This window comes from Dendrobates tinctorius, unplaced genomic scaffold (genome assembly GCF_039654945.1).
Source record: "Dendrobates tinctorius isolate UK_male_01 unplaced genomic scaffold, ASM3965494v1 ptg000019l, whole genome shotgun sequence".
NCBI classification, from domain to species: domain Eukaryota; kingdom Metazoa; phylum Chordata; class Amphibia; order Anura; family Dendrobatidae; genus Dendrobates; species Dendrobates tinctorius.
In genome coordinates, this window is record NW_027361687.1 from 35,468,303 (window position 1) to 35,489,360 (window position 21,058).

The following is a 21,058-nucleotide window of genomic DNA, read 5'->3' on the forward strand; positions in this document are numbered from 1 at the left end:
TCGACAACTCTCAGCAGGAGGGGCACAAAAGTTGGGAACCACTCCACTACAGCATGCTTTATAGGAGTATGAAGACACTGACCTGCACTTGGGCTGCAGCAGTCTCTGAAGATACATAAAGCTGACCAGTAACCGCTTAATGTCCTTACACCTGCAGGGAAGGAATGACCATCCATGATTATTAGAACCAAGTCCTTGTGCATCTATCCCGTCAAGCTCCAAACGTCTTAAGGTGACAGAATCATTTACACCGCTTTACTATGAGGGTCTCGTTAAAGGGAAGGTGCCATCCAAAAAAAATTTTTCAGCAAATTAAAAAATGTTAAATAATTAATGTTTAAATTTTGTTAAAAAATATTATCATTTGTTTATAATTTAGCAAAATATGAAAAATAATTTTAAAAGGTTTGGTATTTCCACTTTTATACACTAGGGGTGCAGCTACTGAACTTGTACACTAGATTTCTGTCAAACTAGCTCACATTACTGCACTGCAGTAAATATGGGCTGAATCTGTTCACATGTTTGTGATGTCACTCCTCTCCTCCCCTTCTGGCTGTTTGCTAAGGGATAAGAGAGGATGAGATTTAGGAACACAGTGAGCAGCCATTTTGTTGGTGACAGCAAAGTTATACTGTCAAGTAGACGGTCACCGAGGATGGCAAGCAGCAAGGATTCTGTTAGTTGGTGCTGCTCGCTGTATCATAAACTGGGAAATACACATGCACGCTTACACTCATGCTCAGCCCGACACCCTCATTACTAAGCCGAGAAATAAACACAAACATACAAAAACCTATGCAGACATTGTCACCAGCCTATGTAGGAACATTAACAGAACGAACGTACATAGGCTGTAACCAGACAGGAACTGTTAATTTTAAAGAAAAAAAAAAAGAAAAAAAAATTGCACGGGCTCTCGCGTAATTTTAATAACCAGAAGAGGGAAAGCCAACGGCTGGGGGCAGATGTTTATAGCCTGGGAAGGGGGTAATACCCATGGAGGTTCCCAAGCTATTAATATCAGCTCACAGCTGTATGCTTAGCCTTTACTGGCTATTAAAATGGGGGAACCCCACCCCCCAAAAAAAAAGTGATGTGGGGTACCCCTATAATTAGTAAACAGGCTAGGCAGATAGCTGCAGGCTGATATTAGTAGCCTTGGAAGGGGCCATGGATTCTGCCCTCCAAAGGCTAAAAACATCAGCTCTCAGCCACCCCAGAAAAGGGACATCTATAAGATGCGCCAAATCTGGCACTTAGCCTCGCTCTTCCAACTTTCCCTGTAGCGGTGGCAAGTGGGGTTCATATTTGTGGGGTTGATGTCACCTTTGTAATGTCAAATGACATCAAGCCCACAGGTTAGTAATGGAGAGGCGTCTATAAGACACCTATCCAACTAACCTAACCTACCCAACTAACTAATCCTATAGTTACGTGGTAAATAAAGACACAGCCAGAATAAAGTCCTGTATTTGAAATAATCACAGACTCCTTTAATAATCTTAATTAAACCATAACTACCGAATGCCTAATCCACCAAGGCTAACGACTCCTGCAACAAAAATAAAATATACCACAATATTCCTCACCTGTCCGCCAAGAAGGTAATCCATAATGTCCCACGATGATCCTGATCACTTAGAGAGCAGTCACATCAGTGATGTGGCTGCTCTCAAAGACAGCTGGCGATACACTGACAGGAGGAAATCGCTCCCGCAGTCTATCACTGAGCCACCGTGAGAGTTCACCAGCTGATCAGCTCCGGTGATCTCCCTTACGCACCACTGCTGCGTGGGAAAATTCTCACGCAGCGGTGCCGTGAGATCACCGGAGCTGATGAACTCCGGTGAACTTTCACGGCAGCATAGTGATACACTGCGGGAGCAATTACCTCCTGTCAGTGTATCACCGGCGGCCGGGTAGAAAGATCACATCTCCCGATGTGACTGTTCTACAAGTTGTTAGAACAAAACCGTTGGCACAACCCTGGTAACCGGAGGTGGTGCACAAGTAGGATCACAATCCGTGAACTTCAATTTATATAAACTTGGCACACACCAAAAAGATTCTGATGCAGAAAGGTGGTTTTAATGAATAGCAGTACATACAGACGTTTCGGTCTAGGACCTTCATCAATGTACAATAAGTTGTACTGTGAGCTCTTAGTGACTGGGCGACTGGGCTTTATGGGAGACACCAATACTGCAAGGAGGCACCTGCGGCCGTCCCACGTGGTTCTATAAAACAAATGGACGCAGTATCCACCGCGAATCCAAGGGTGCACCCTTGGATTCGCGGTGGATACTGCGTCCATTTGTTTTATAGAACCACGTGGGACGGCCGCAGGTGCCTCCTTGCAGTATTGGTGTCTCCCTTAAAGCCCAGTCGCCCAGTCACTAAGAGCTCACAGTACAACTTATTGTACATTGATGAAGGTCCTAGACCGAAACGTCTGTATGTATGTACTGCTATTCATTAAAACCACCTTTCTGCATCAGAATCTTTTTGGTGTGTGCCAAGTTTATATAAATTGATGTTCTACAAGTTGGACACTCGGATTACCTGGACTATGGCGGACAGGTGAGTATATGTTTGTTTATTATTTTACATTATTTCTAGGAGACAAGGCCGTCGGGGATTTGGTATAGGTTAGTATAATTTTTTTTTATTTTTACGTGAATATGTATTTAATTTTACTTTAACTGTGAGCACAGGCGCCGACAGATGAGACTACATCTCCCATCAGTGTCACCTGCTGTCATTGTTATCAGTGACACCAGACGTAGCACAATGGGAGCAGTAATCTCATCGGCTCACGCCTGCTTTTTTACCGCAGGTCACCGCTGCGGGTCACAGTCAGCTGCAGGATCACACTGACATCTGCCAGCATGATCCTGGAGCACTGTGACAGACAGTACTGGCGGTAGCGTTACTGCGGGTGACAGTAAGAACTGCGGTGTCATGTTGACATCTGACAGCACGATCGCGCAGCACTCTAATCGGTGGTCTTACCGTTAGCTCCTGTCATCACACTCACTGAGCAGTGTGTGCAATGACAGGGGAAAATAAAGTCCACAGCATACGCTGCGGGCTACAACAAAATGGTCGCGATCTCCTCCCACAGCTGTGACCTGGACAGCCCAAGGGGGGGTGTGCCCAGGTCACAGCTAAGAAGCAGGAGAAGTGGCCTCAATGCAAGAGACTCGGTCGGAGTTTGACTGTTGGCTCCTATGCCCAGGTCTGCCGTAAGTGAGGTGTGCAAGCCCAAGCCCATTATTAATAGATCCCCACATTACACCTCCAGTCCTCACCTCTTCTTGCTCGGTGACAACTTCCGGTTCTCGCTCTTCTTCAGCTGGTGATAGATCTTGGCCGCCTTGTCATACAGTCTCTTCAAATTGCCATATGCGCCTTCAAAGGAGACCTCAGATTGTATACTGTGCGGGGAACACAAAGGGAAAATGTGAGGAAACAATGGAAGATCGATGCCAGGTCTGAGGACTCGGGCCGGAGACATCACTCACCAGCGCAGGTAGCAGTACGTGGCTTCCACATGGTAGTATCGGCTCCCGGCTAACGTGCCAAGCTGGTTAAATGGCATCCCTGAGAAAAGGAGGCAAGACTGAAACACAACTGTCCCTGGAAGTAAGGGCTGGGGGGTACGGCGCTGGCATCAGCTAATAGCCCTCTCACCCATCTGAGGCACGACAGTCAGCGCTTGGTAATAAAATCGCTCGGCTAACTTCTCGGTGTCGACCAGCGCCAGCTCATTCTGATATCGAGCTGGAAAGAGAAGAACATAGAGAAGCGTGAGACAATGTAACAAATCCTCAGCTGTGACAACGTTCTTATTCTTACCCAGATCTCCCAGATACACTAGACACCTGTGGCATGCCATCTGTGCCCACTCCATCTCTTTAGCAGAGGCCAATACCGGCTTTTTGCATCCTGTACAGGGAAAGACAACGCTAAGACCAAGGGACGGCTGCATGCATCACAATTACAAACTACTTTTTGGGCACTGACCGATGAGTGGGTCAGAGACGTGGGTCCAGTCAATGCAGCACTGAAGCTCTAGCTGGTAGTGGGACTGGATGTAGAGCAGGAGGTGCTGGTAGAAGCCCACCCCGGCGATCAGGTGGGTGCGGTAGGCACACTCCAGGGCGCTGCGGCTGTGGATGTGCTGAGGGGGAGACGCGAGGAATTATAACAGATGAACCCCCTCCAAAAAAAAACAAAACCTCCCTGGCCCAAAGTTCACAATATAGTCTCCGGTATGGGGAGGTCTCACCTTCTTGTTGGTCTTGATGAGCTGGATGACTTCGTAGTAGACTTTCCTCCACAGAACTTCCTCTGCTTTCCTGCCATACTCCACAGGGTGAAGGAACATCAGCTTCACGCACAGCTCCCGCAGCCTAGGGGGGAGGGGAACACAACATGGTGACTGGGGTCAAGAGGGGATGTGACTGGGGGTCTAGGACACCTGCCTGAGATGACACTACTGTGTCACATGGTAAAGGTGCAACGCACACCATAACATCCCAACAGGGGCCTCACTTGTTCCGCAGACTGATGTTCTCCGGCTTGAACACTTCCTGATAGGCCGTCTTATTGGAGATGATCAGGTCCAGACGGTGCACAGTCTCCACCACCGCCCTGCAAGACCAAGGGACGCCACAGTAACGATGGATGGGAGGACAGAGCGGTGAGGGGGAGGGGAGGACAGAGAAGGGAGGGGGTGGAAGGGGAGGGCAGGACAGAGAGGGGAGGGGAGAACAGAGAGGGGAGGGGAGGACAGAGAGGGGAGGATAGAGAGGGGAGGGGAGGACAGAGAGGGGAGGGGAGGACAGAGAGGGGAGGGGAGGGGAGGGCAGAGAGGGGAGGGGAGGGCAGAGAGGGGAGGGGAGGGCAGAGAGGGGAGGGGAGGGCAGAGAGGGGAGGGGAGGACAGAGAGGGGAGTGGAGGGGAGGACAGAGAGGGGAGTGGAGGGGAGGACAGAGAGGGGAGTGGAGGGGAGGACAGAGAGGGGAGTGGAGGGGAGGACAGAGAGGGGAGTGGAGGACGGGGAGGACAGAGAGGGGAGTGGAGGACGGGGAGGACAGAGAGGGGAGTGGAGGACGGGGAGGACAGAGAGGGGAGTGGAGGACGGGGAGGAAAGAGAGGGGAGTGGAGGACGGGGAGGACAGAGAGGGGAGTGGAGAGGAGGACAGAGAGGGGAGTGGAGGACGGGGAGGGAAGGATGGGGAGGGGAGGGGAGGACAGGACGGGGAGGGGAGGACAGGACAGGGAGGGGAGGGGAGGACAGGACGGGGAGGGGAGGGGAGGACAGGACGGGGAGGGGAGGGGAGGACAGGACGGGGAGGGGAGGACAGGACGGAGAGGGGAGGACAGGACGGAGAGGGGAGGGGAGGACAGGACGGAGAGGGGAGGGGAGGACAGGACGGAGAGGGGAGGGGAGGACAGGACGGAGAGGGGAGGGGAGGACAGGACGGAGAGGGGAGGACAGGACGGAGAGGGGAGGACAGGACGGAGAGGGGAGGGGAGGACAGGACGGAGAGGGGAGGGGAGGACAGGACGGAGAGGGGAGGGGAGGGGAGGACGGAGAGGGGAGGGGAGGACGGAGAGGGGAGGGGAGGACGGAGAGGGGAGGGGAGGACGGAGAGGGGAGGGGAGGACGGAGAGGGGAGGGGAGGACGGGGAGGGGAGGACAGGACGGGGAGGGGAGGACAGGACGGGGAGGGGAGGACAGGACGACACACAGAGAGGGGAGGACAGGGCGACACACAGAGAGGGGAGGACAGGGCGACACACAGAGAGGGGAGGACAGGGCGACACACAGAGAGGGGAGGACAGGACGACACACAGAGAGGGGAGGACAGGACGACACACAGAGAGGGGAGGACAGGACGACACACAGAGAGGGGAGGACAGGACGACACACAGAGAGGGGAGGACAGGACGACACACAGAGAGGGGAGGACAGGACGACACACAGAGAGGGGAGGACAGGACGACACACAGAGAGGGGAGGACAGGACGACACACAGAGAGGGGAGGACAGGACGACACACAGAGAGGGGAGGACAGGACGACACACAGAGAGGGGAGGACAGGACGACACACAGAGAGGGGAGGACAGGACGACACACAGAGAGGGGAGGACAGGACGACACACAGAGAGGGGAGGACAGGACGACACACAGAGAGGGGAGGACAGGACGACACACAGAGAGGGGAGGACAGGACGACACACAGAGAGGGGAGGACAGGACGACACACAGAGAGGGGAGGACAGGACGACACACAGAGAGGGGAGGACAGGACGACACACAGAGAGGGGAGGACAGGACGACACACAGAGAGGGGAGGACAGGACGACACACAGAGAGGGGAGGACAGGACGACACACAGAGAGGGGAGGACAGGACGACACACAGAGAGGGGAGGACAGGACGACACACAGAGAGGGGAGGACAGGACGACACACAGAGAGGGGAGGACAGGACGACACACAGAGAGGGGAGGACAGGACGACACACAGAGAGGGGAGGACAGGACGACACACAGAGAGGGGAGGACAGGACGACACACAGAGAGGGGAGGACAGGACGACACACAGAGAGGGGAGGACAGGACGACACACAGAGAGGGGAGGACAGGACGACACACAGAGAGGGGAGGACAGGACGACACACAGAGAGGGGAGGACAGAGTGGGAGAGGGGTGGGTGGGTGAGGACAGAGTGGGAGAGGGGTGGGTGGGTGGGGACAGAGTGGGAGAGGGGTGGGTGGGAGGGGACAGAGTGGGAGGGGACAGAGTGGGAGAGGGGTGGGTGGGAGAGGGGTGAGTGGGAGGGGACAGAGTGGGAGGGGACAGAGTGGGAGGGGACAGAGTGGGAGGGGACAGAGTGGGAGGGGACAGAGTGGGAGGGGACAGAGTGGGAGGGGACAGAGTGGGAGGGGACAGAGTGGGAGAGGGGTGAGTGGGAGGGGTGAGTGGGAGAGGGGTGAGTGGGAGAGGGGTGAGTGGGAGAGGGGTGAGTGGGAGAGGGGTGAGTGGGAGAGGGGTGAGTGGGAGAGGGGTGAGTGGGAGAGGGGTGAGTGGGAGAGGGGTGAGTGGGAGAGGGACAGGGTGGGAGGGAGGGAGGGGACAGGGTGGGAGGGAGGGAGGGGACAGGGTGGGAGGGAGGGAGGGGACAGGGTGGGAGGGAGGGAGGGGACAGGGTGGGAGGGAGGGGACAGGGTGGGAGGGAGGGGACAGGGTGGGATTTGACAGAGTGGGAGAGGGGTGGGTGGGAGGGGACAGAGTGGGAGAGGGGTGGGTGGGAGGGGACAGGGTGGGAGAGGGGTGGGTGGGAGGGGACAGGGTGGGAGAGGGGTGGGTGGGAGGGGACAGGGTGGGAGAGGGGTGGGTGGGAGAGGGGTGGGTGGGAGAGGGGTGGGTGGGAGGGAGGGGACAGAGTGGGAGAGGGGTGGGTGGGAGGGAGGGGACAGAGTGGGAGGGAGGGGACAGAGTGGGAGAGGGGTGGGAGGGAGGGGACGGAGTGGGAGGAAGGGGACAGAGTGGGAGAGGGGTGGGTGGGAGGGAGGGGACAGAGTGGGAGGGAGGGGGAGAGGGGACAGAGTGGGAGAGAGGGGACAGAGTGGGAGAGGGGTGGGAGGGGACAGAGTGGGAGAGGGGACAGAGTGGGAGAGGGGACAGAGTGGGAGAGGAGTGGGAGGGGACAGAGTGGGGGAGGGGACAGAGTGGGAGAGGGGGAGGGGACAGAGTGGGAGAGGGGTGGGAGGGAGGGGACAGGGAGGGAGGGGACAGAGTGGGAGAGGGGTGGGTGGGAGGGGACAGAGTGGGAGAGGGGTGGGTGGGAGGGATGGGACAGAGTGGGAGAGGGGTGGGTGGGAGGGATGGGACAGAGTGGGAGAGGGGTGGGTGGGATGGGACAGAGTGGGAGAGGGGTGGGTGGGATGGGACAGAGTGGGAGAGGGGTGGGTGGGGACAGAGTGGGAGAGGGGTGGGTGGGAGGGGACAGAGTGGGAGAGGGGTGGGTGGGTGGGAGGAGACAGAGTGGGAGAGGGGTGGGTGGGTGGGAGGGGACAGAGTGGGAGAGGGGTGGGTGGGAGGGGACAGAGTGGGAGAGGGGTGGGTGGGAGGGGACAGAGTGGGAGAGGGGTGGGTGGGAGGGGACAGAGTGGGAGAGGGGTGGGTGGGTGGGAGGGGACAGAGTGGGAGAGGGGTGGGTGAGTGGGAGAGGGGTGGGTGGGTTGGGAGGGGACAGAGTGGGAGAGGGGTGGGTGGGTGGGAGGGAGGGGACAGAGTGGGAGAGGGGTGGGTGGGTGGGAGGGAGGGGACAGAGTGGGAGAGGGGTGGGAGGGAGGGGACAGAGTGGGAGAGGGGTGGGAGGGAGGGGACAGAGTGGGAGAGGGGTGGGAGGGAGGGGACAGAGTGGGAGAGGGGTGGGAGGGAGGGGACAGAGTGGGAGAGGGGTGGGAGGGAGGGGACAGAGTGGGAGAGGGGTGGGAGGGAGGGGACAGAGTGGGAGAGGGGTGGGAGGGAGGGGACAGAGTGGGAGAGGGGTGGGAGGGAGGGGACAGAGTGGGAGAGGGGTGGGTGGGAGGGGACAGAGTGGGAGAGGGGTGGGAGGGGACAGAGTGGGAGAGGGGTGAGTGGGAGAGGGGTGGGTGGGAGGGGACAGAGTGGGAGAGGGGTGGGTGGGAGGGGACAGAGTGGGAGAGGGGTGAGTGGGAGGGGACAGAGTGGGAGAGGGGTGAGTGGGAGGGGACAGAGTGGGAGAGGGGTGAGTGGGAGAGGAGTGAGTGGGAGAGGGGTGAGTGGGAGAGGGGTGAGTGGGAGAGGGGTGAGTGGGAGAGGGGTGAGTGGGAGAGGGGTGAGTGGGAGAGGGGTGAGTGGGAGAGGGGTGAGTGGGAGAGGGACAGGGTGGGAGGGAGGGGACAGGGAGGGAGGGAGGGGACAGGGTGGGAGGGAGGGAGGGGACAGGGTGGGAGGGAGGGAGGGGACAGGGTGGGAGGGAGGGGACAGGGTGGGAGGGAGGGAGCGAACAGGGTGGGAGGGAGGGAGGGGACAGGGTGGGAGAGGGGTGGGTGGGAGACGGGTGGGTGGGAGGGGACAGGGTGGGAGAGGACAGGGTGGGAGAGGGGTGGGTGGGAGGGGACAGGGTGGGAGGGGACAGGGTGGGAGGGGACAGGGTGGGAGGGGACAGGGTGGGAGAGGGGTGGGTGGGAGGGGACAGAGTGGGAGAGGGGTGGGTGGGATTTGACAGAGTGGGAGAGGGGTGGGTGGGATTTGACAGAGTGGGAGAGGGGTGGGTGGGAGGGGACAGACTGGGAGGGGACAGAGTGGGAGAGGGGTGGGTGGGAGGGGACAGAGTGGGAGAGGGGTGGGTGGGAGGGGACAGAGTGGGAGAGGGGTGGGAGAGGGGTGGGTGGGAGGGAGGGGACAGAGTGGGAGAGGGGTGGGAGGGGACAGAGTGGGAGAGGGGTGGGAGGGAGGGAGGGGACAGAGTGGGAGAGGGGTGGGAGGGAGGGAGGGGACAGAGTGGGAGAGGGGTGGGAGGGAGGGAGGGGACAGAGTGGGAGAGGGGGGACAGAGTGGGAGAGGGGTGGCAGGGAGGGGACAGAGTGGGAGAGGGGTGGGAGGGAGGGGACAGAGTGGGAGAGGGGTGGGAGGGAGGGGACAGAGTGGGAGAGGGGTGGGTGGGAGGGAGGGGACAGAGTGGGAGAGGGGTGGGTGGGAGGGAGGGGACAGAGTGGGAGAGGGGTGGGTGGGAGGGAGGGGACAGAGTGGGAGAGGGACAGAGTGGGAGAGGGGTGGGTGGGAGGGAGGGGACAGAGTGGGAGAGGGGTGGGTGGGAGGGAGGGGACAGAGTGGGAGAGGGGTGGGTGGGAGGGAGGGGACAGAGTGGGAGAGGGGTGGGTGGGAGGGAGGGGACAGAGTGGGAGAGGGGTGGGTGGGAGGGGACAGAGTGGGAGAGGGGTGGGTGGGAGGGGACAGAGTGGGAGAGGGGTGAGTGGGAGAGGGGTGGGTGGGAGGGAGGAGACAGAGTGGGAGAGGGGTGGGTGGGAGGGGACAGAGTGGGAGAGGGGTGGGTGGGTGGGAGGGGACAGAGTGGGAGAGGGGTGGGTGGGAGGGAGGGGACAGAGTGGGAGAGGGGTGGGTGGGAGGGGACAGGGTGGGAGAGGGGTGGGTGGGAGGGGACAGAGTGGGAGAGGGGTGGGTGGGAGGGGACAGAGTGGGAGAGGGGTGGGTGGGAGGGGACAGAGTGGGAGAGGGGTGAGTGGGAGAGGGGTGGGTGGGAGGGGACAGAGTGGGAGAGGGGTGAGTGGGAGAGGGGTGGGTGGGAGGGGACAGAGTGGGAGAGGGGTGGGTGGGTGGGAGGGGACAGAGTGGGAGAGGGGTGGGTGGGTGGGAGGGGACAGAGTGGGAGAGGGGTGGGTGGGAGGGAGGGGACAGAGTGGGAGAGGGGTGGGTGGGTGGGAGGGGACAGGGTGGGAGAGGGGTGGGTGGGAGGGGACAGAGTGGGAGGGAGGGGACAGAGTGGGAGAGAGGTGGGTGGGATGGAGGGGACAGAGTGGGAGAGGGGTGGGAGGGAGGGGACAGAGTGGGAGAGAGGTGGGTGGGAGGGAGGGGACAGAGTGGGAGAGGGGTGGGAGGGAGGAAGGGGACAGAGTGGGAGAGGGGTGGGAGGGAGGGAGGGGACAGAGTGGGAGAGGGGTGGGAGGGAGGGGACAGAGTGGGAGAGGGGTGGGAGGGAGGGGACAGAGTGGGAGAGGGGTGGGAGGGAGGGAGGGGACAGAGTGGGAGAGGGGTGGGAGGGAGGGAGGGGACAGAGTGGGAGAGGGGTGGGAGGGAGGGAGGGGACAGAGTGGGAGAGGGGTGGGAGGGAGGGAGGGGACAGAGTGGGAGAGGGGTGGGAGGGAGGGGACAGAGTGGGAGAGGGGTGGGTGGGAGGGAGGGGACAGAGTGGGAGAGGGGTGGGTGGGAGGGAGGGGACAGAGTGGGAGAGGGGTGGGTGGGAGGGAGGGGACAGAGTGGGAGAGGGGTGGGAGGGAGGGGACAGAGTGGGAGAGGGGTGGGAGGGAGGGGACAGAGTGGGAGAGGGGTGGGTGGGAGGGATGGGACAGAGTGGGAGAGGGGTGGGTGGGAGGGATGGGACAGAGTGGGAGAGGGGTGGGTGGGAGGGATGGGACAGAGTGGGAGAGGGGTGGGTGGGAGGGATGGGACAGAGTGGGAGAGGGGTGGGTGGGAGGGAGGGGACAGAGTGGGAGAGGGGTGGGTGGGAGGGAGGGGACAGAGTGGGAGAGGGGTGGGTGGGAGGGAGGGGACAGAGTGGGAGAGGGGTGGGAGGGAGGGAGGGGACAGAGTGGGAGAGGGGTGGGAGGGAGGGGACAGAGTGGGAGAGGGGTGGGTGGGAGGGGACAGAGTGGGAGAGGGGTGGGTGGGAGGGGACAGAGTGGGAGAGGGGTGGGTGGGAGGGGACAGAGTGGGAGAGGGGTGGGTGGGAGGGGACAGAGTGGGAGAGGGGTGGGTGGGAGGGGACAGAGTGGGAGAGGGGTGGGTGGGAGGGGACAGAGTGGGAGAGGGGTGGGTGGGAGGGGACAGAGTGGGAGAGGGGTGGGTGGGAGGGGACAGAGTGGGAGAGGGGTGGGTGGGTGGGATGGGACAGAGTGGGAGAGGGGTGGGTGGGTGGGAGGGGACAGAGTGGGAGAGGGGTGGGTGGGTGGGAGGGGACAGAGTGGGAGAGGGGTGGGTGGGTGGGAGGGGACAGAGTGGGAGAGGGGTGGGTGGGTGGGGACAGAGTGGGAGAGGGGTGGGAGGGAGGGGACAGAGTGGGAGAGGGGTGGGTGGGAGGGAGGGGACAGAGTAGGAGAGTGGTGGGTGGGTGGGAGGCAGGGGACAGAGTGGGAGAGGGGTGGGTGGGTGGGAGGGAGGGGACAGGGTGGGAGAGGGGTGGGAGGGAGGGGACAGAGTGGGAGAGAGGTGGGTGGGAGGGAGGGGACAGAGTGGGAGGGAGGGGACAGAGTGGGAGAGGGGTGGGTGGGAGGGAGGGGACAGAGTGGGAGAGGGGTGGGAGGGAGGGGACAGAGTGGGAGAGGGGTGGGAGGGAGGGGACAGAGTGGGAGAGGGGTGGGAGGGAGGGGACAGAGTGGGAGAGGGGTGGGAGGGAGGGATGGGACAGAGTGGGAGAGGGGTGGGTGGGAGGGATGGGACAGAGTGGGAGAGGGGTGGGTGGGAGGGATGGGACAGAGTGGGAGAGGGGTGGGTGGGAGGGATGGGACAGAGTGGGAGAGGGGTGGGTGGGTGGGGACAGAGTAGGAGAGGGGTGGGTGGGAGGGAGGGGACAGAGTGGGAGAGGGGTGGGTGGGAGGGAGGGGACAAAGTGGGAGAGTGGTGGGTGGGTGGGAGGCAGGGGACAGAGTGGGAGAGGGGTGGGTGGGTGGGAGGGAGGGGACAGGGTGGGAGAGGGGTGGGAGGGAGGGGACAGAGTGGGAGAGAGGTGGGTGGGAGGGAGGGGACAGAGTGGGAGGGAGGGGACAGAGTGGGAGAGGGGTGGGTGGGAGGGAGGGGACAGAGTGGGAGAGGGGTGGGAGGGAGGGGACAGAGTGGGAGAGGGGTGGGAGGGAGGGGACAGAGTGGGAGAGGGGTGGGAGGGAGGGGACAGAGTGGGAGAGGGGTGGGAGGGAGGGGACAGAGTGGGAGAGGGGTGGGAGGGAGGGATGGGACAGAGTGGGAGAGGGGTGGGTGGGAGGGATGGGACAGAGTGGGAGAGGGGTGGGTGGGAGGGAGGGGACAGAGTGGGAGAGGGGTGGGAGGGAGGGGACAGAGTGGGAGAGGGGTGGGAGGGAGGGGACAGAGTGGGAGAGGGGTGGGTGGGAGGGAGGGGACAGAGTGGGAGGGAGGGGACAGAGTGGGAGGGAGGGGACAGAGTGGGAGAGGGGTGGGTGGGAGGGAGGGGACAGAGTGGGAGAGGGGACAGAGTGGGAGAGGAGTGGGAGGGGACAGAGTGGGAGAGGGGTGGGAGGGGACAGAGTGGGAGAGGGGTGGGTGGGAGGGATGGGACAGAGTGGGAGAGGGGTGGGTGGGAGGGATGGGACAGAGTGGGAGAGGGGTGGGTGGGAGGGATGGGACAGAGTGGGAGAGGGGTGGGTGGGAGGGATGGGACAGAGTGGGAGAGGGGTGGGTGGGAGGGATGGGACAGAGTGGGAGAGGGGTGGGTGGGAGGGATGGGACAGAGTGGGAGAGGGGTGGGTGGGAGGGATGGGACAGAGTGGGAGAGGGGTGGGTGGGAGGGATGGGACAGAGTGGGAGAGGGGTGGGTGGGAGGGATGGGACAGAGTGGGAGAGGGGTGGGTGGGGACAGAGTGGGAGAGGGGTGGGTGGGAGGGGTGGGTGGGAGGGGACAGAGTGGGAGAGGGGTGGGTGGGTGGGAGGGGACAGAGTGGGAGAGGGGTGGGTGGGTGGGAGGGAGGGAGGGGACAGAGTGGGAGAGGGGTGGGTGGGAGGGGACAGAGTGGGAGGGAAGGGACAGAGTGGGAGAGAGGTGGGTGGGAGGGAGGGGACAGAGTGGGAGAGGGGTGGGAGGGAGGGGACAGAGTGGGAGGGAGGGGACAGAGTGGGAGAGGGGTGGGTGGGAGGGAGGGGACAGAGTGGGAGAGGGGTGGGTGGGAGGGGACAGAGTGGGAGAGGGGTGGGTGGGTGGGAGGGGACAGAGTGGGAGAGGGGTGGGTGGGTGGGAGGGGACAGAGTGGGAGAGGGGTGGGTGGGAGGGGACAGAGTGGGAGGGAGGGGACAGAGTGGGAGAGGGGTGGGAGGGAGGGAGGGGACAGAGTGGGAGAGGGGTGGGTGGGAGGGAGGGGACAGGGTGGGAGAGGGGTGGGTGGGTGGGAGGGGACAGAGTGGGAGAGGGGTGGGTGGGAGGGGACAGAGTGGGAAGGAGGGGACAGAGTGGGAGAGAGGTGGGTGGGAGGGAGGGGACAGAGTGGGAGAGGGGTGGGAGGGAGGGGACAGAGTGGGGGAGGGGACAGAGTGGGAGAGGGGTGGGTGGGAGGGGACAGAGTGGGAGAGAGCGGACAGAGTGGGAGAGGGGTGGGTGGGAGGGAGGGGACAGAGTGGGAGAGGGGTGGGAGGGAGGGGACAGAGTGGGAGAGGGGTGGGAGGGAGGGATGGGACAGAGTGGGAGAGGGGTGGGTGGGAGGGAGGGGACAGAGTGGGAGAGGGGTGGGTGGGAGGGAGGGGACAGAGTGGGAGAGGGGTGGGAGGGAGGGGACAGAGTGGGAGAGGGGTGGGAGGGAGGGGACAGAGTGGGAGAGGGGTGGGTGGGAGGGAGGGGACAGAGTGGGAGGGAGGGGACAGAGTGGGAGAGGGGTGGGTGGGAGGGAGGGGACAGAGTGGGAGAGGGGTGGGTGGGAGGGAGGGGACAGAGTGGGAGAGGGGACAGAGTGGGAGAGGAGTGGGAGGGAGGGGACAGAGTGGGAGAGGAGTGGGAGGGAGGGGACAGAGTGGGAGAGGGGTGGGAGGGATGGGACAGAGTGGGAGAGGGGTGGGTGGGAGGGATGGGACAGAGTGGGAGAGGGGTGGGTGGGAGGGATGGGACAGAGTGGGAGAGGGGTGGGTGGGAGGGATGGGACAGAGTGGGAGAGGGGTGGGTGGGAGGGATGGGACAGAGTGGGAGAGGGGTGGGTGGGAGGGATGGGACAGAGTGGGAGAGGGGTGGGTGGGAGGGATGGGACAGAGTGGGAGAGGGGTGGGTGGGAGGGATGGGACAGAGTGGGAGAGGGGTGGGTGGGAGGGATGGGACAGAGTGGGAGAGGGGTGGGTGGGAGGGATGGGACAGAGTGGGAGAGGGGTGGGTGGGAGGGATGGGACAGAGTGGGAGAGGGGTGGGTGGGATGGGACAGAGTGGGAGAGGGGTGAGTGGGAGAGGGGTGGGTGGGAGGGATGGGACAGAGTGGGAGAGGGGTGGGTGGGAGGGATGGGACAGAGTGGGAGAGGGGTGGGTGGGAGGGATGGGACAGAGTGGGAGAGGGGTGGGTGGGAGGGGACAGAGTGGGAGAGGGGTGGGTGGGAGGGGACAGAGTGGGAGAGGGGTGGGTGGGAGGGGACAGAGTGGGAGAGGGGTGGGTGGGAGGGGACAGAGTGGGAGAGGGGTGGGTGGGAGGGGACAGAGTGGGAGAGGGGTGGGTGGGAGGGGACAGAGTGGGAGAGGGGTGGGTGGGAGGGGACAGAGTGGGAGAGGGGTGGGTGGGTGGGGACAGAGTGGGAGAGGGGTGGGTGGGTGGGGACAGAGTGGGAGAGGGGTGGGAGGGATGGGACAGAGTGGGAGAGGGGTGGGTGGGAGGGATGGGACAGAGTGGGAGAGGGGTGGGTGGGAGGGATGGGACAGAGTGGGAGAGGGGTGGGTGGGAGGGATGGAACAGAGTGGGAGAGGGGTGGGTGGGAGGGGACAGAGTGGGAGAGGGGTGGGTGGGAGGGGACAGAGTGGGAGAGGGGTGGGTGGGAGGGGACAGAGTGGGAGAGGGGTGGGTGGGAGGGGACAGAGTGGGAGAGGGGTGGGTGGGAGGGGACAGAGTGGGAGGGAGGGGACAGAGTGGGAGAGGGGTGGGTGGGTGGGAGGGGACAGAGTGGGAGAGGGGTGGGTGGGTGGGAGGGGACAGAGTGGGAGAGGGGTGGGTGGGTGGGAGGGGACAGAGTGGGAGAGGGGTGGGTGGGTGGGAGGGGACAGAGTGGGAGAGGGGTGGTTTGGGAGGGGACAGAGTGGGAGAGGGGTGGGTGGGTGGGAGGGAGGGGACAGAGTGGGAGAGGGGTGGGTGGGAGGGGACAGAGTGGGAGAGGGGTGGGTGGGTGGGTGGGAGGGGACAGAGTGGGAGTGGGGAGGGGACAGAGTGGGAGAGGGGTGGGTGGGTGGGAGGGGACAGAGTGGGAGAGGGGTGGGAGGGGACAGAGTGGGAGAGGGGTGGGAGGGGACAGATTGGGAGAGGGGTGGGAGGGAGGGGACAGAGTGGGAGAGGGGTGTGAGGGAGGGGACAGAGTGGGAGAGGGGTGTGAGGGAGGGGACAGAGTGGGAGAGGGGTGTGAGGGAGGGGACAGAGTGGGAGAGGGGTGTGAGGGAGGGGACAGAGTGGGAGAGGGGTGTGAGGGAGGGGACAGAGTGGGAGAGGGGTGTGAGGGAGGGGACAGAGTGGGAGAGGGGTGTGAGGGAGGGGACAGAGTGGGAGAGGGGTGTGAGGGAGGGGACAGAGTGGGAGAGGGGTGTGAGGGAGGGGACAGAGTGGGAGAGGGGTGTGAGGGAGGGGACAGAGTGGGAGAGGGGTGGGAGGGAGGGGAGAGAGTGGGAGAGGGGTGGGAGGGAGGGGAGAGAGTGGGAGAGGGGTGGGAGGGAGGGGAGAGAGTGGGAGAGGGGTGGGTGGGAGAGGGGTGGGAGGGAGGGGACAGAGTGGGAGAGGGGTGGGAGGGAGGGGACAGAGTGGGAGAGGGGTGGGTGGGAGGGGACAGAGTGGGAGAGGGGTGGGTGGGAGGGGACAGAGTGGGAGAGGGGTGAGTGGGAGAGGGACAGGGTGGGAGGGAGGGGACAGGGTGGGAGGGAGGAGACAGGGAGGGAGGGACGGGACAGGGAGGGAGGGAGGGGACAGGGTGGGAGGGGTGGGAGGGGACAGGGTGGGAGAGGGGTGGGTGGGATTTGACAGAGTGGGAGAGGGGTGGGTGGGATTTGACAGAGTGGGAGAGGGGTGGGTGGGAGGGGACAGAGTGGGAGAGGGGTGGGAGGGGACAGAGTGGGAGAGGGGTGGGAGGGGACAGAGTGGGAGAGGGGTGGGAGGGGACAGGGTGGGAGAGGGGTGGGTGGGAGGGGACAGGATGGGAGAGGGGTGGGAGGGGACAGAGTGGGAGAGGGGTGGGAGAGGGGTGGGTGGGAGGGAGGGGACAGAGTGGGAGAGGGGTGGGTGGGAGGGAGGGGACAGAGTGGGAGAGGGGTGGGTGGGAGGGGACAGAGTGGGAGGGAGGGGACAGAGTGGGAGAGGGGTGGGTGGGAGGGAGGGGACAGAGTGGGAGGGAGGGGACAGAGTGGGAGAGGGGACAGAGTGGGAGAGGGGTGGGTGGGAGGGAGGGGACAGAGTGGGAGAGGGGTGAGTGGGAGGGAGGGGACAGAGTGGGAGGGAGGGGACAGAGTGGGAGAGGGGTGGGAGGGAGGGGACAGAGTGGGAGAGGGGACAGAGTGGGAGAGGGGACAGAGTGGGAGAGGGGACAGAGTGGGAGAGGGAGGGGACAGAGTGGGAGGGAGGGGACAGAGTGGGAGAGGGGACAGAGTGGGAGAGGGGTGGGTGGGAGGGAGGGGACAGAGTGGGAGAGGGGTGGGTGGGAGGGAGGGGACAGAGTGGGAGGGAGGGGACAGAGTGGGAGAGGGGTGGGTGGGAGGGGACAGAGTGGGAGAGGGGTGGGTGGGAGGGGACAGAGTGGGAGAGGGGTGGGTGGGAGGGGACAGAGTGGGAGAGGGGTGGGAGGGAGGGGACAGAGTGGGAGAGGGGTGGGAGGGAGGGGACAGAGTGGGAGAGGGGTGGGAGGGAGGGGACAGAGTGGGAGAGGGGTGGGAGGGAGGGGACAGAGTGGGAGAGGGGTGGGAGGGAGGGGACAGAGTGGGAGAGGGGACAGAGTGGGAGAGGGGTGGGTGGGAGGGATGGGACAGAGTGGGAGAGGGGTGGGAGGAAGGGATGGGACAGAGTGGGAGAGGGGTGGGAGGGAGGGAGGGGACAGAGTGGGAGAGGGGTGGGAGGGAGGGGACAGAGTGGGAGAGGGGTGGGAGGGAGGGGACAGAGTGGGAGAGGGGTGGGAGGGAGGGGACAGAGTGGGAGAGGGGTGGGAGGGAGGGGACAGAGTGGGAGAGGGGTGGGTGGGAGGGAGGGGACAGAGTGGGAGGTGGGTGGGAGGGAGGGGACAGAGTGGGAGAGGGGTTGGAGGGAGGGGACAGAGTGGGAGAGGGGTGGGTGGGAGGGAGGGGACAGAGTGGGAGAGGGGTGGGTGGGAGGGAGGGGACAGAGTGGGAGAGGGGTGGGTGGGTGGGAGGGGACAGAGTGGGAGAGGGGTGGGTGGGTGGGAGGGGACAGAGTGGGAGAGGGGTGGGTGGGTGGGAGGGAGGGGACAGAGTGGGAGAGGGGTGGTTGAGTGGGAGAGGGGTGGGTGAGTGGGTGGGTGGGAGGGGACAGAGTGGGAGAGGGGTGGGTGGGAGGGGACAGAGTGGGAGAGGGGTGAGTGGGAGAGGGGTGGGTGGGAGGGAGGGGACAGAGTGGGAGGTGGGTGGGTGGGAGGGGACAGAGTGGGAGAGGGGTGGGTGGGTGGGAGGGAGGGGACAGAGTGGGAGAGGGGTGGGTGGGTGGGAGGGGACAGAGTGGGAGAGGGGTGGGTGGGTGGGAGGGAGGGGACAGAGTGGGAGAGGGGTGGGAGGGAGGGATGGGACAGAGTGGGAGAGGGGTGGGTGGGAGGGATGGGACAGAGTGGGAGAGGGGTGGGTGGGAGGGAGGGGACAGAGTGGGAGAGGGGTGGGAGGGAGGGGACAGAGTGGGAGAGGGGTGGGAGGGAGGGGACAGAGTGGGAGAGGGGTGGGTGGGAGGGAGGGGACAGAGTGGGAGGGAGGGGACAGAGTGGGAGGGAGGGGACAGAGTGGGAGAGGGGTGGGTGGGAGGGAGGGGACAGAGTGGGAGAGGGGACAGAGTGGGAGAGGAGTGGGAGGGGACAGAGTGGGAGAGGGGTGGGAGGGGACAGAGTGGGAGAGGGGTGGGTGGGAGGGATGGGACAGAGTGGGAGAGGGGTGGGTGGGAGGGATGGGACAGAGTGGGAGAGGGGTGGGTGGGAGGGATGGGACAGAGTGGGAGAGGGGTGGGTGGGAGGGATGGGACAGAGTGGGAGAGGGGTGGGTGGGAGGGATGGGACAGAGTGGGAGAGGGGTGGGTGGGAGGGATGGGACAGAGTGGGAGAGGGGTGGGTGGGAGGGATGGGACAGAGTGGGAGAGGGGTGGGTGGGAGGGATGGGACAGAGTGGGAGAGGGGTGGGTGGGAGGGATGGGACAGAGTGGGAGAGGGGTGGGTGGGGACAGAGTGGGAGAGGGGTGGGTGGGAGGGGTGGGTGGGAGGGGACAGAGTGGGAGAGGGGTGGGTGGGTGGGAGGGGACAGAGTGGGAGAGGGGTGGGTGGGTGGGAGGGAGGGAGGGGACAGAGTGGGAGAGGGGTGGGTGGGAGGGGACAGAGTGGGAGGGAAGGGACAGAGTGGGAGAGAGGTGGGTGGGAGGGAGGGGACAGAGTGGGAGAGGGGTGGGAGGGAGGGGACAGAGTGGGAGGGAGGGGACAGAGTGGGAGAGGGGTGGGTGGGAGGGAGGGGACAGAGTGGGAGAGGGGTGGGTGGGAGGGGACAGAGTGGGAGAGGGGTGGGTGGGTGGGAGGGGACAGAGTGGGAGAGGGGTGGGTGGGTGGGAGGGGACAGAGTGGGAGAGGGGTGGGTGGGAGGGGACAGAGTGGGAGGGAGGGGACAGAGTGGGAGAGGGGTGGGAGGGAGGGAGGGGACAGAGTGGGAGAGGGGTGGGTGGGAGGGAGGGGACAGGGTGGGAGAGGGGTGGGTGGGTGGGAGGGGACAGAGTGGGAGAGGGGTGGGTGGGAGGGGACAGAGTGGGAAGGAGGGGACAGAGTGGGAGAGAGGTGGGTGGGAGGGAGGGGACAGAGTGGGAGAGGGGTGGGAGGGAGGGGACAGAGTGGGGGAGGGGACAGAGTGGGAGAGGGGTGGGTGGGAGGGGACAGAGTGGGAGAGAGCGGACAGAGTGGGAGAGGGGTGGGTGGGAGGGAGGGGACAGAGTGGGAGAGGGGTGGGAGGGAGGGGACAGAGTGGGAGAGGGGTGGGAGGGAGGGATGGGACAGAGTGGGAGAGGGGTGGGTGGGAGGGAGGGGACAGAGTGGGAGAGGGGTGGGTGGGAGGGAGGGGACAGAGTGGGAGAGGGGTGGGAGGGAGGGGACAGAGTGGGAGAGGGGTGGGAGGGAGGGGACAGAGTGGGAGAGGGGTGGGTGGGAGGGAGGGGACAGAGTGGGAGGGAGGGGACAGAGTGGGAGAGGGGTGGGTGGGAGGGAGGGGACAGAGTGGGAGAGGGGTGGGTGGGAGGGAGGGGACAGAGTGGGAGAGGGGACAGAGTGGGAGAGGAGTGGGAGGGAGGGGACAGAGTGGGAGAGGAGTGGGAGGGAGGGGACAGAGTGGGAGAGGGGTGGGAGGGATGGGACAGAGTGGGAGAGGGGTGGGAGGGATGGGACAGAGTGGGAGAGGGGTGGGTGGGAGGGATGGGACAGAGTGGGAGAGGGGTGGGTGGGAGGGATGGGACAGAGTGGGAGAGGGGTGGGTGGGAGGGATGGGACAGAGTGGGAGAGGGGTGGGTGGGAGGGATGGGACAGAGTGGGAGAGGGGTGGGTGGGAGGGATGGGACAGAGTGGGAGAGGGGTGGGTGGGAGGGATGGGACAGAGTGGGAGAGGGGTGGGTGGGAGGGATGGGACAGAGTGGGAGAGGGGTGGGTGGGAGGGATGGGACAGAGTGGGAGAGGGGTGGGTGGGAGGGATGGGACAGAGTGGGAGAGGGGTGGGTGGGAGGGATGGGACAGAGTGGGAGAGGGGTGGGTGGGAGGGATGGGACAGAGTGGGAGAGGGGTGGGTGGGATGGGACAGAGTGGGAGAGGGGTGAGTGGGAGAGGGGTGGGTGGGAGGGATGGGACAGAGTGGGAGAGGGGTGGGTGGGAGGGATGGGACAGAGTGGGAGAGGGGTGGGTGGGAGGGATGGGACAGAGTGGGAGAGGGGTGGGTGGGAGGGGACAGAGTGGGAGAGGGGTGGGTGGGAGGGGACAGAGTGGGAGAGGGGTGGGTGGGAGGGGACAGAGTGGGAGAGGGGTGGGTGGGAGGGGACAGAGTGGGAGAGGGGTGGGTGGGAGGGGACAGAGTGGGAGAGGGGTGGGTGGGAGGGGACAGAGTGGGAGAGGGGTGGGTGGGAGGGGACAGAGTGGGAGAGGGGTGGGTGGGTGGGGACAGAGT

General features: G+C 64.1%; 2 protein-coding genes across 3 annotated transcripts in view; both read right to left on the reverse strand.

The window, feature by feature from the left end:
• SMG5 (SMG5 nonsense mediated mRNA decay factor) overlaps nucleotides 1-21,058 on the reverse strand; it is a 61,121-nt gene that overhangs the window by 29,901 nt on the left and 10,162 nt on the right. For both annotated transcript variants that reach the window (XM_073566917.1, XM_073566918.1), the window contains exons 2-9: nucleotides 4,561-4,659; nucleotides 4,295-4,418; nucleotides 4,030-4,186; nucleotides 3,862-3,951; nucleotides 3,697-3,786; nucleotides 3,528-3,606; nucleotides 3,315-3,440; nucleotides 83-151 (exon numbers count right to left, since the gene is read on the reverse strand). In XM_073566917.1, coding sequence (XP_073423018.1) covers nucleotides 83-151; nucleotides 3,315-3,440; nucleotides 3,528-3,606; nucleotides 3,697-3,786; nucleotides 3,862-3,951; nucleotides 4,030-4,186; nucleotides 4,295-4,418; nucleotides 4,561-4,659 — 834 coding nt within the window. The remainder of the gene's footprint in view (nucleotides 1-82; nucleotides 152-3,314; nucleotides 3,441-3,527; nucleotides 3,607-3,696; nucleotides 3,787-3,861; nucleotides 3,952-4,029; nucleotides 4,187-4,294; nucleotides 4,419-4,560; nucleotides 4,660-21,058) is intronic.
• Nucleotides 4,666-5,940, reverse strand: LOC141083096 (uncharacterized; the record flags this gene model as incomplete). The annotated part of the gene is made up of 1 exon (XM_073567284.1): nucleotides 4,666-5,940. A coding segment is annotated over one exon (1,275 nt), but the record flags the coding sequence as incomplete, so codon positions are not given.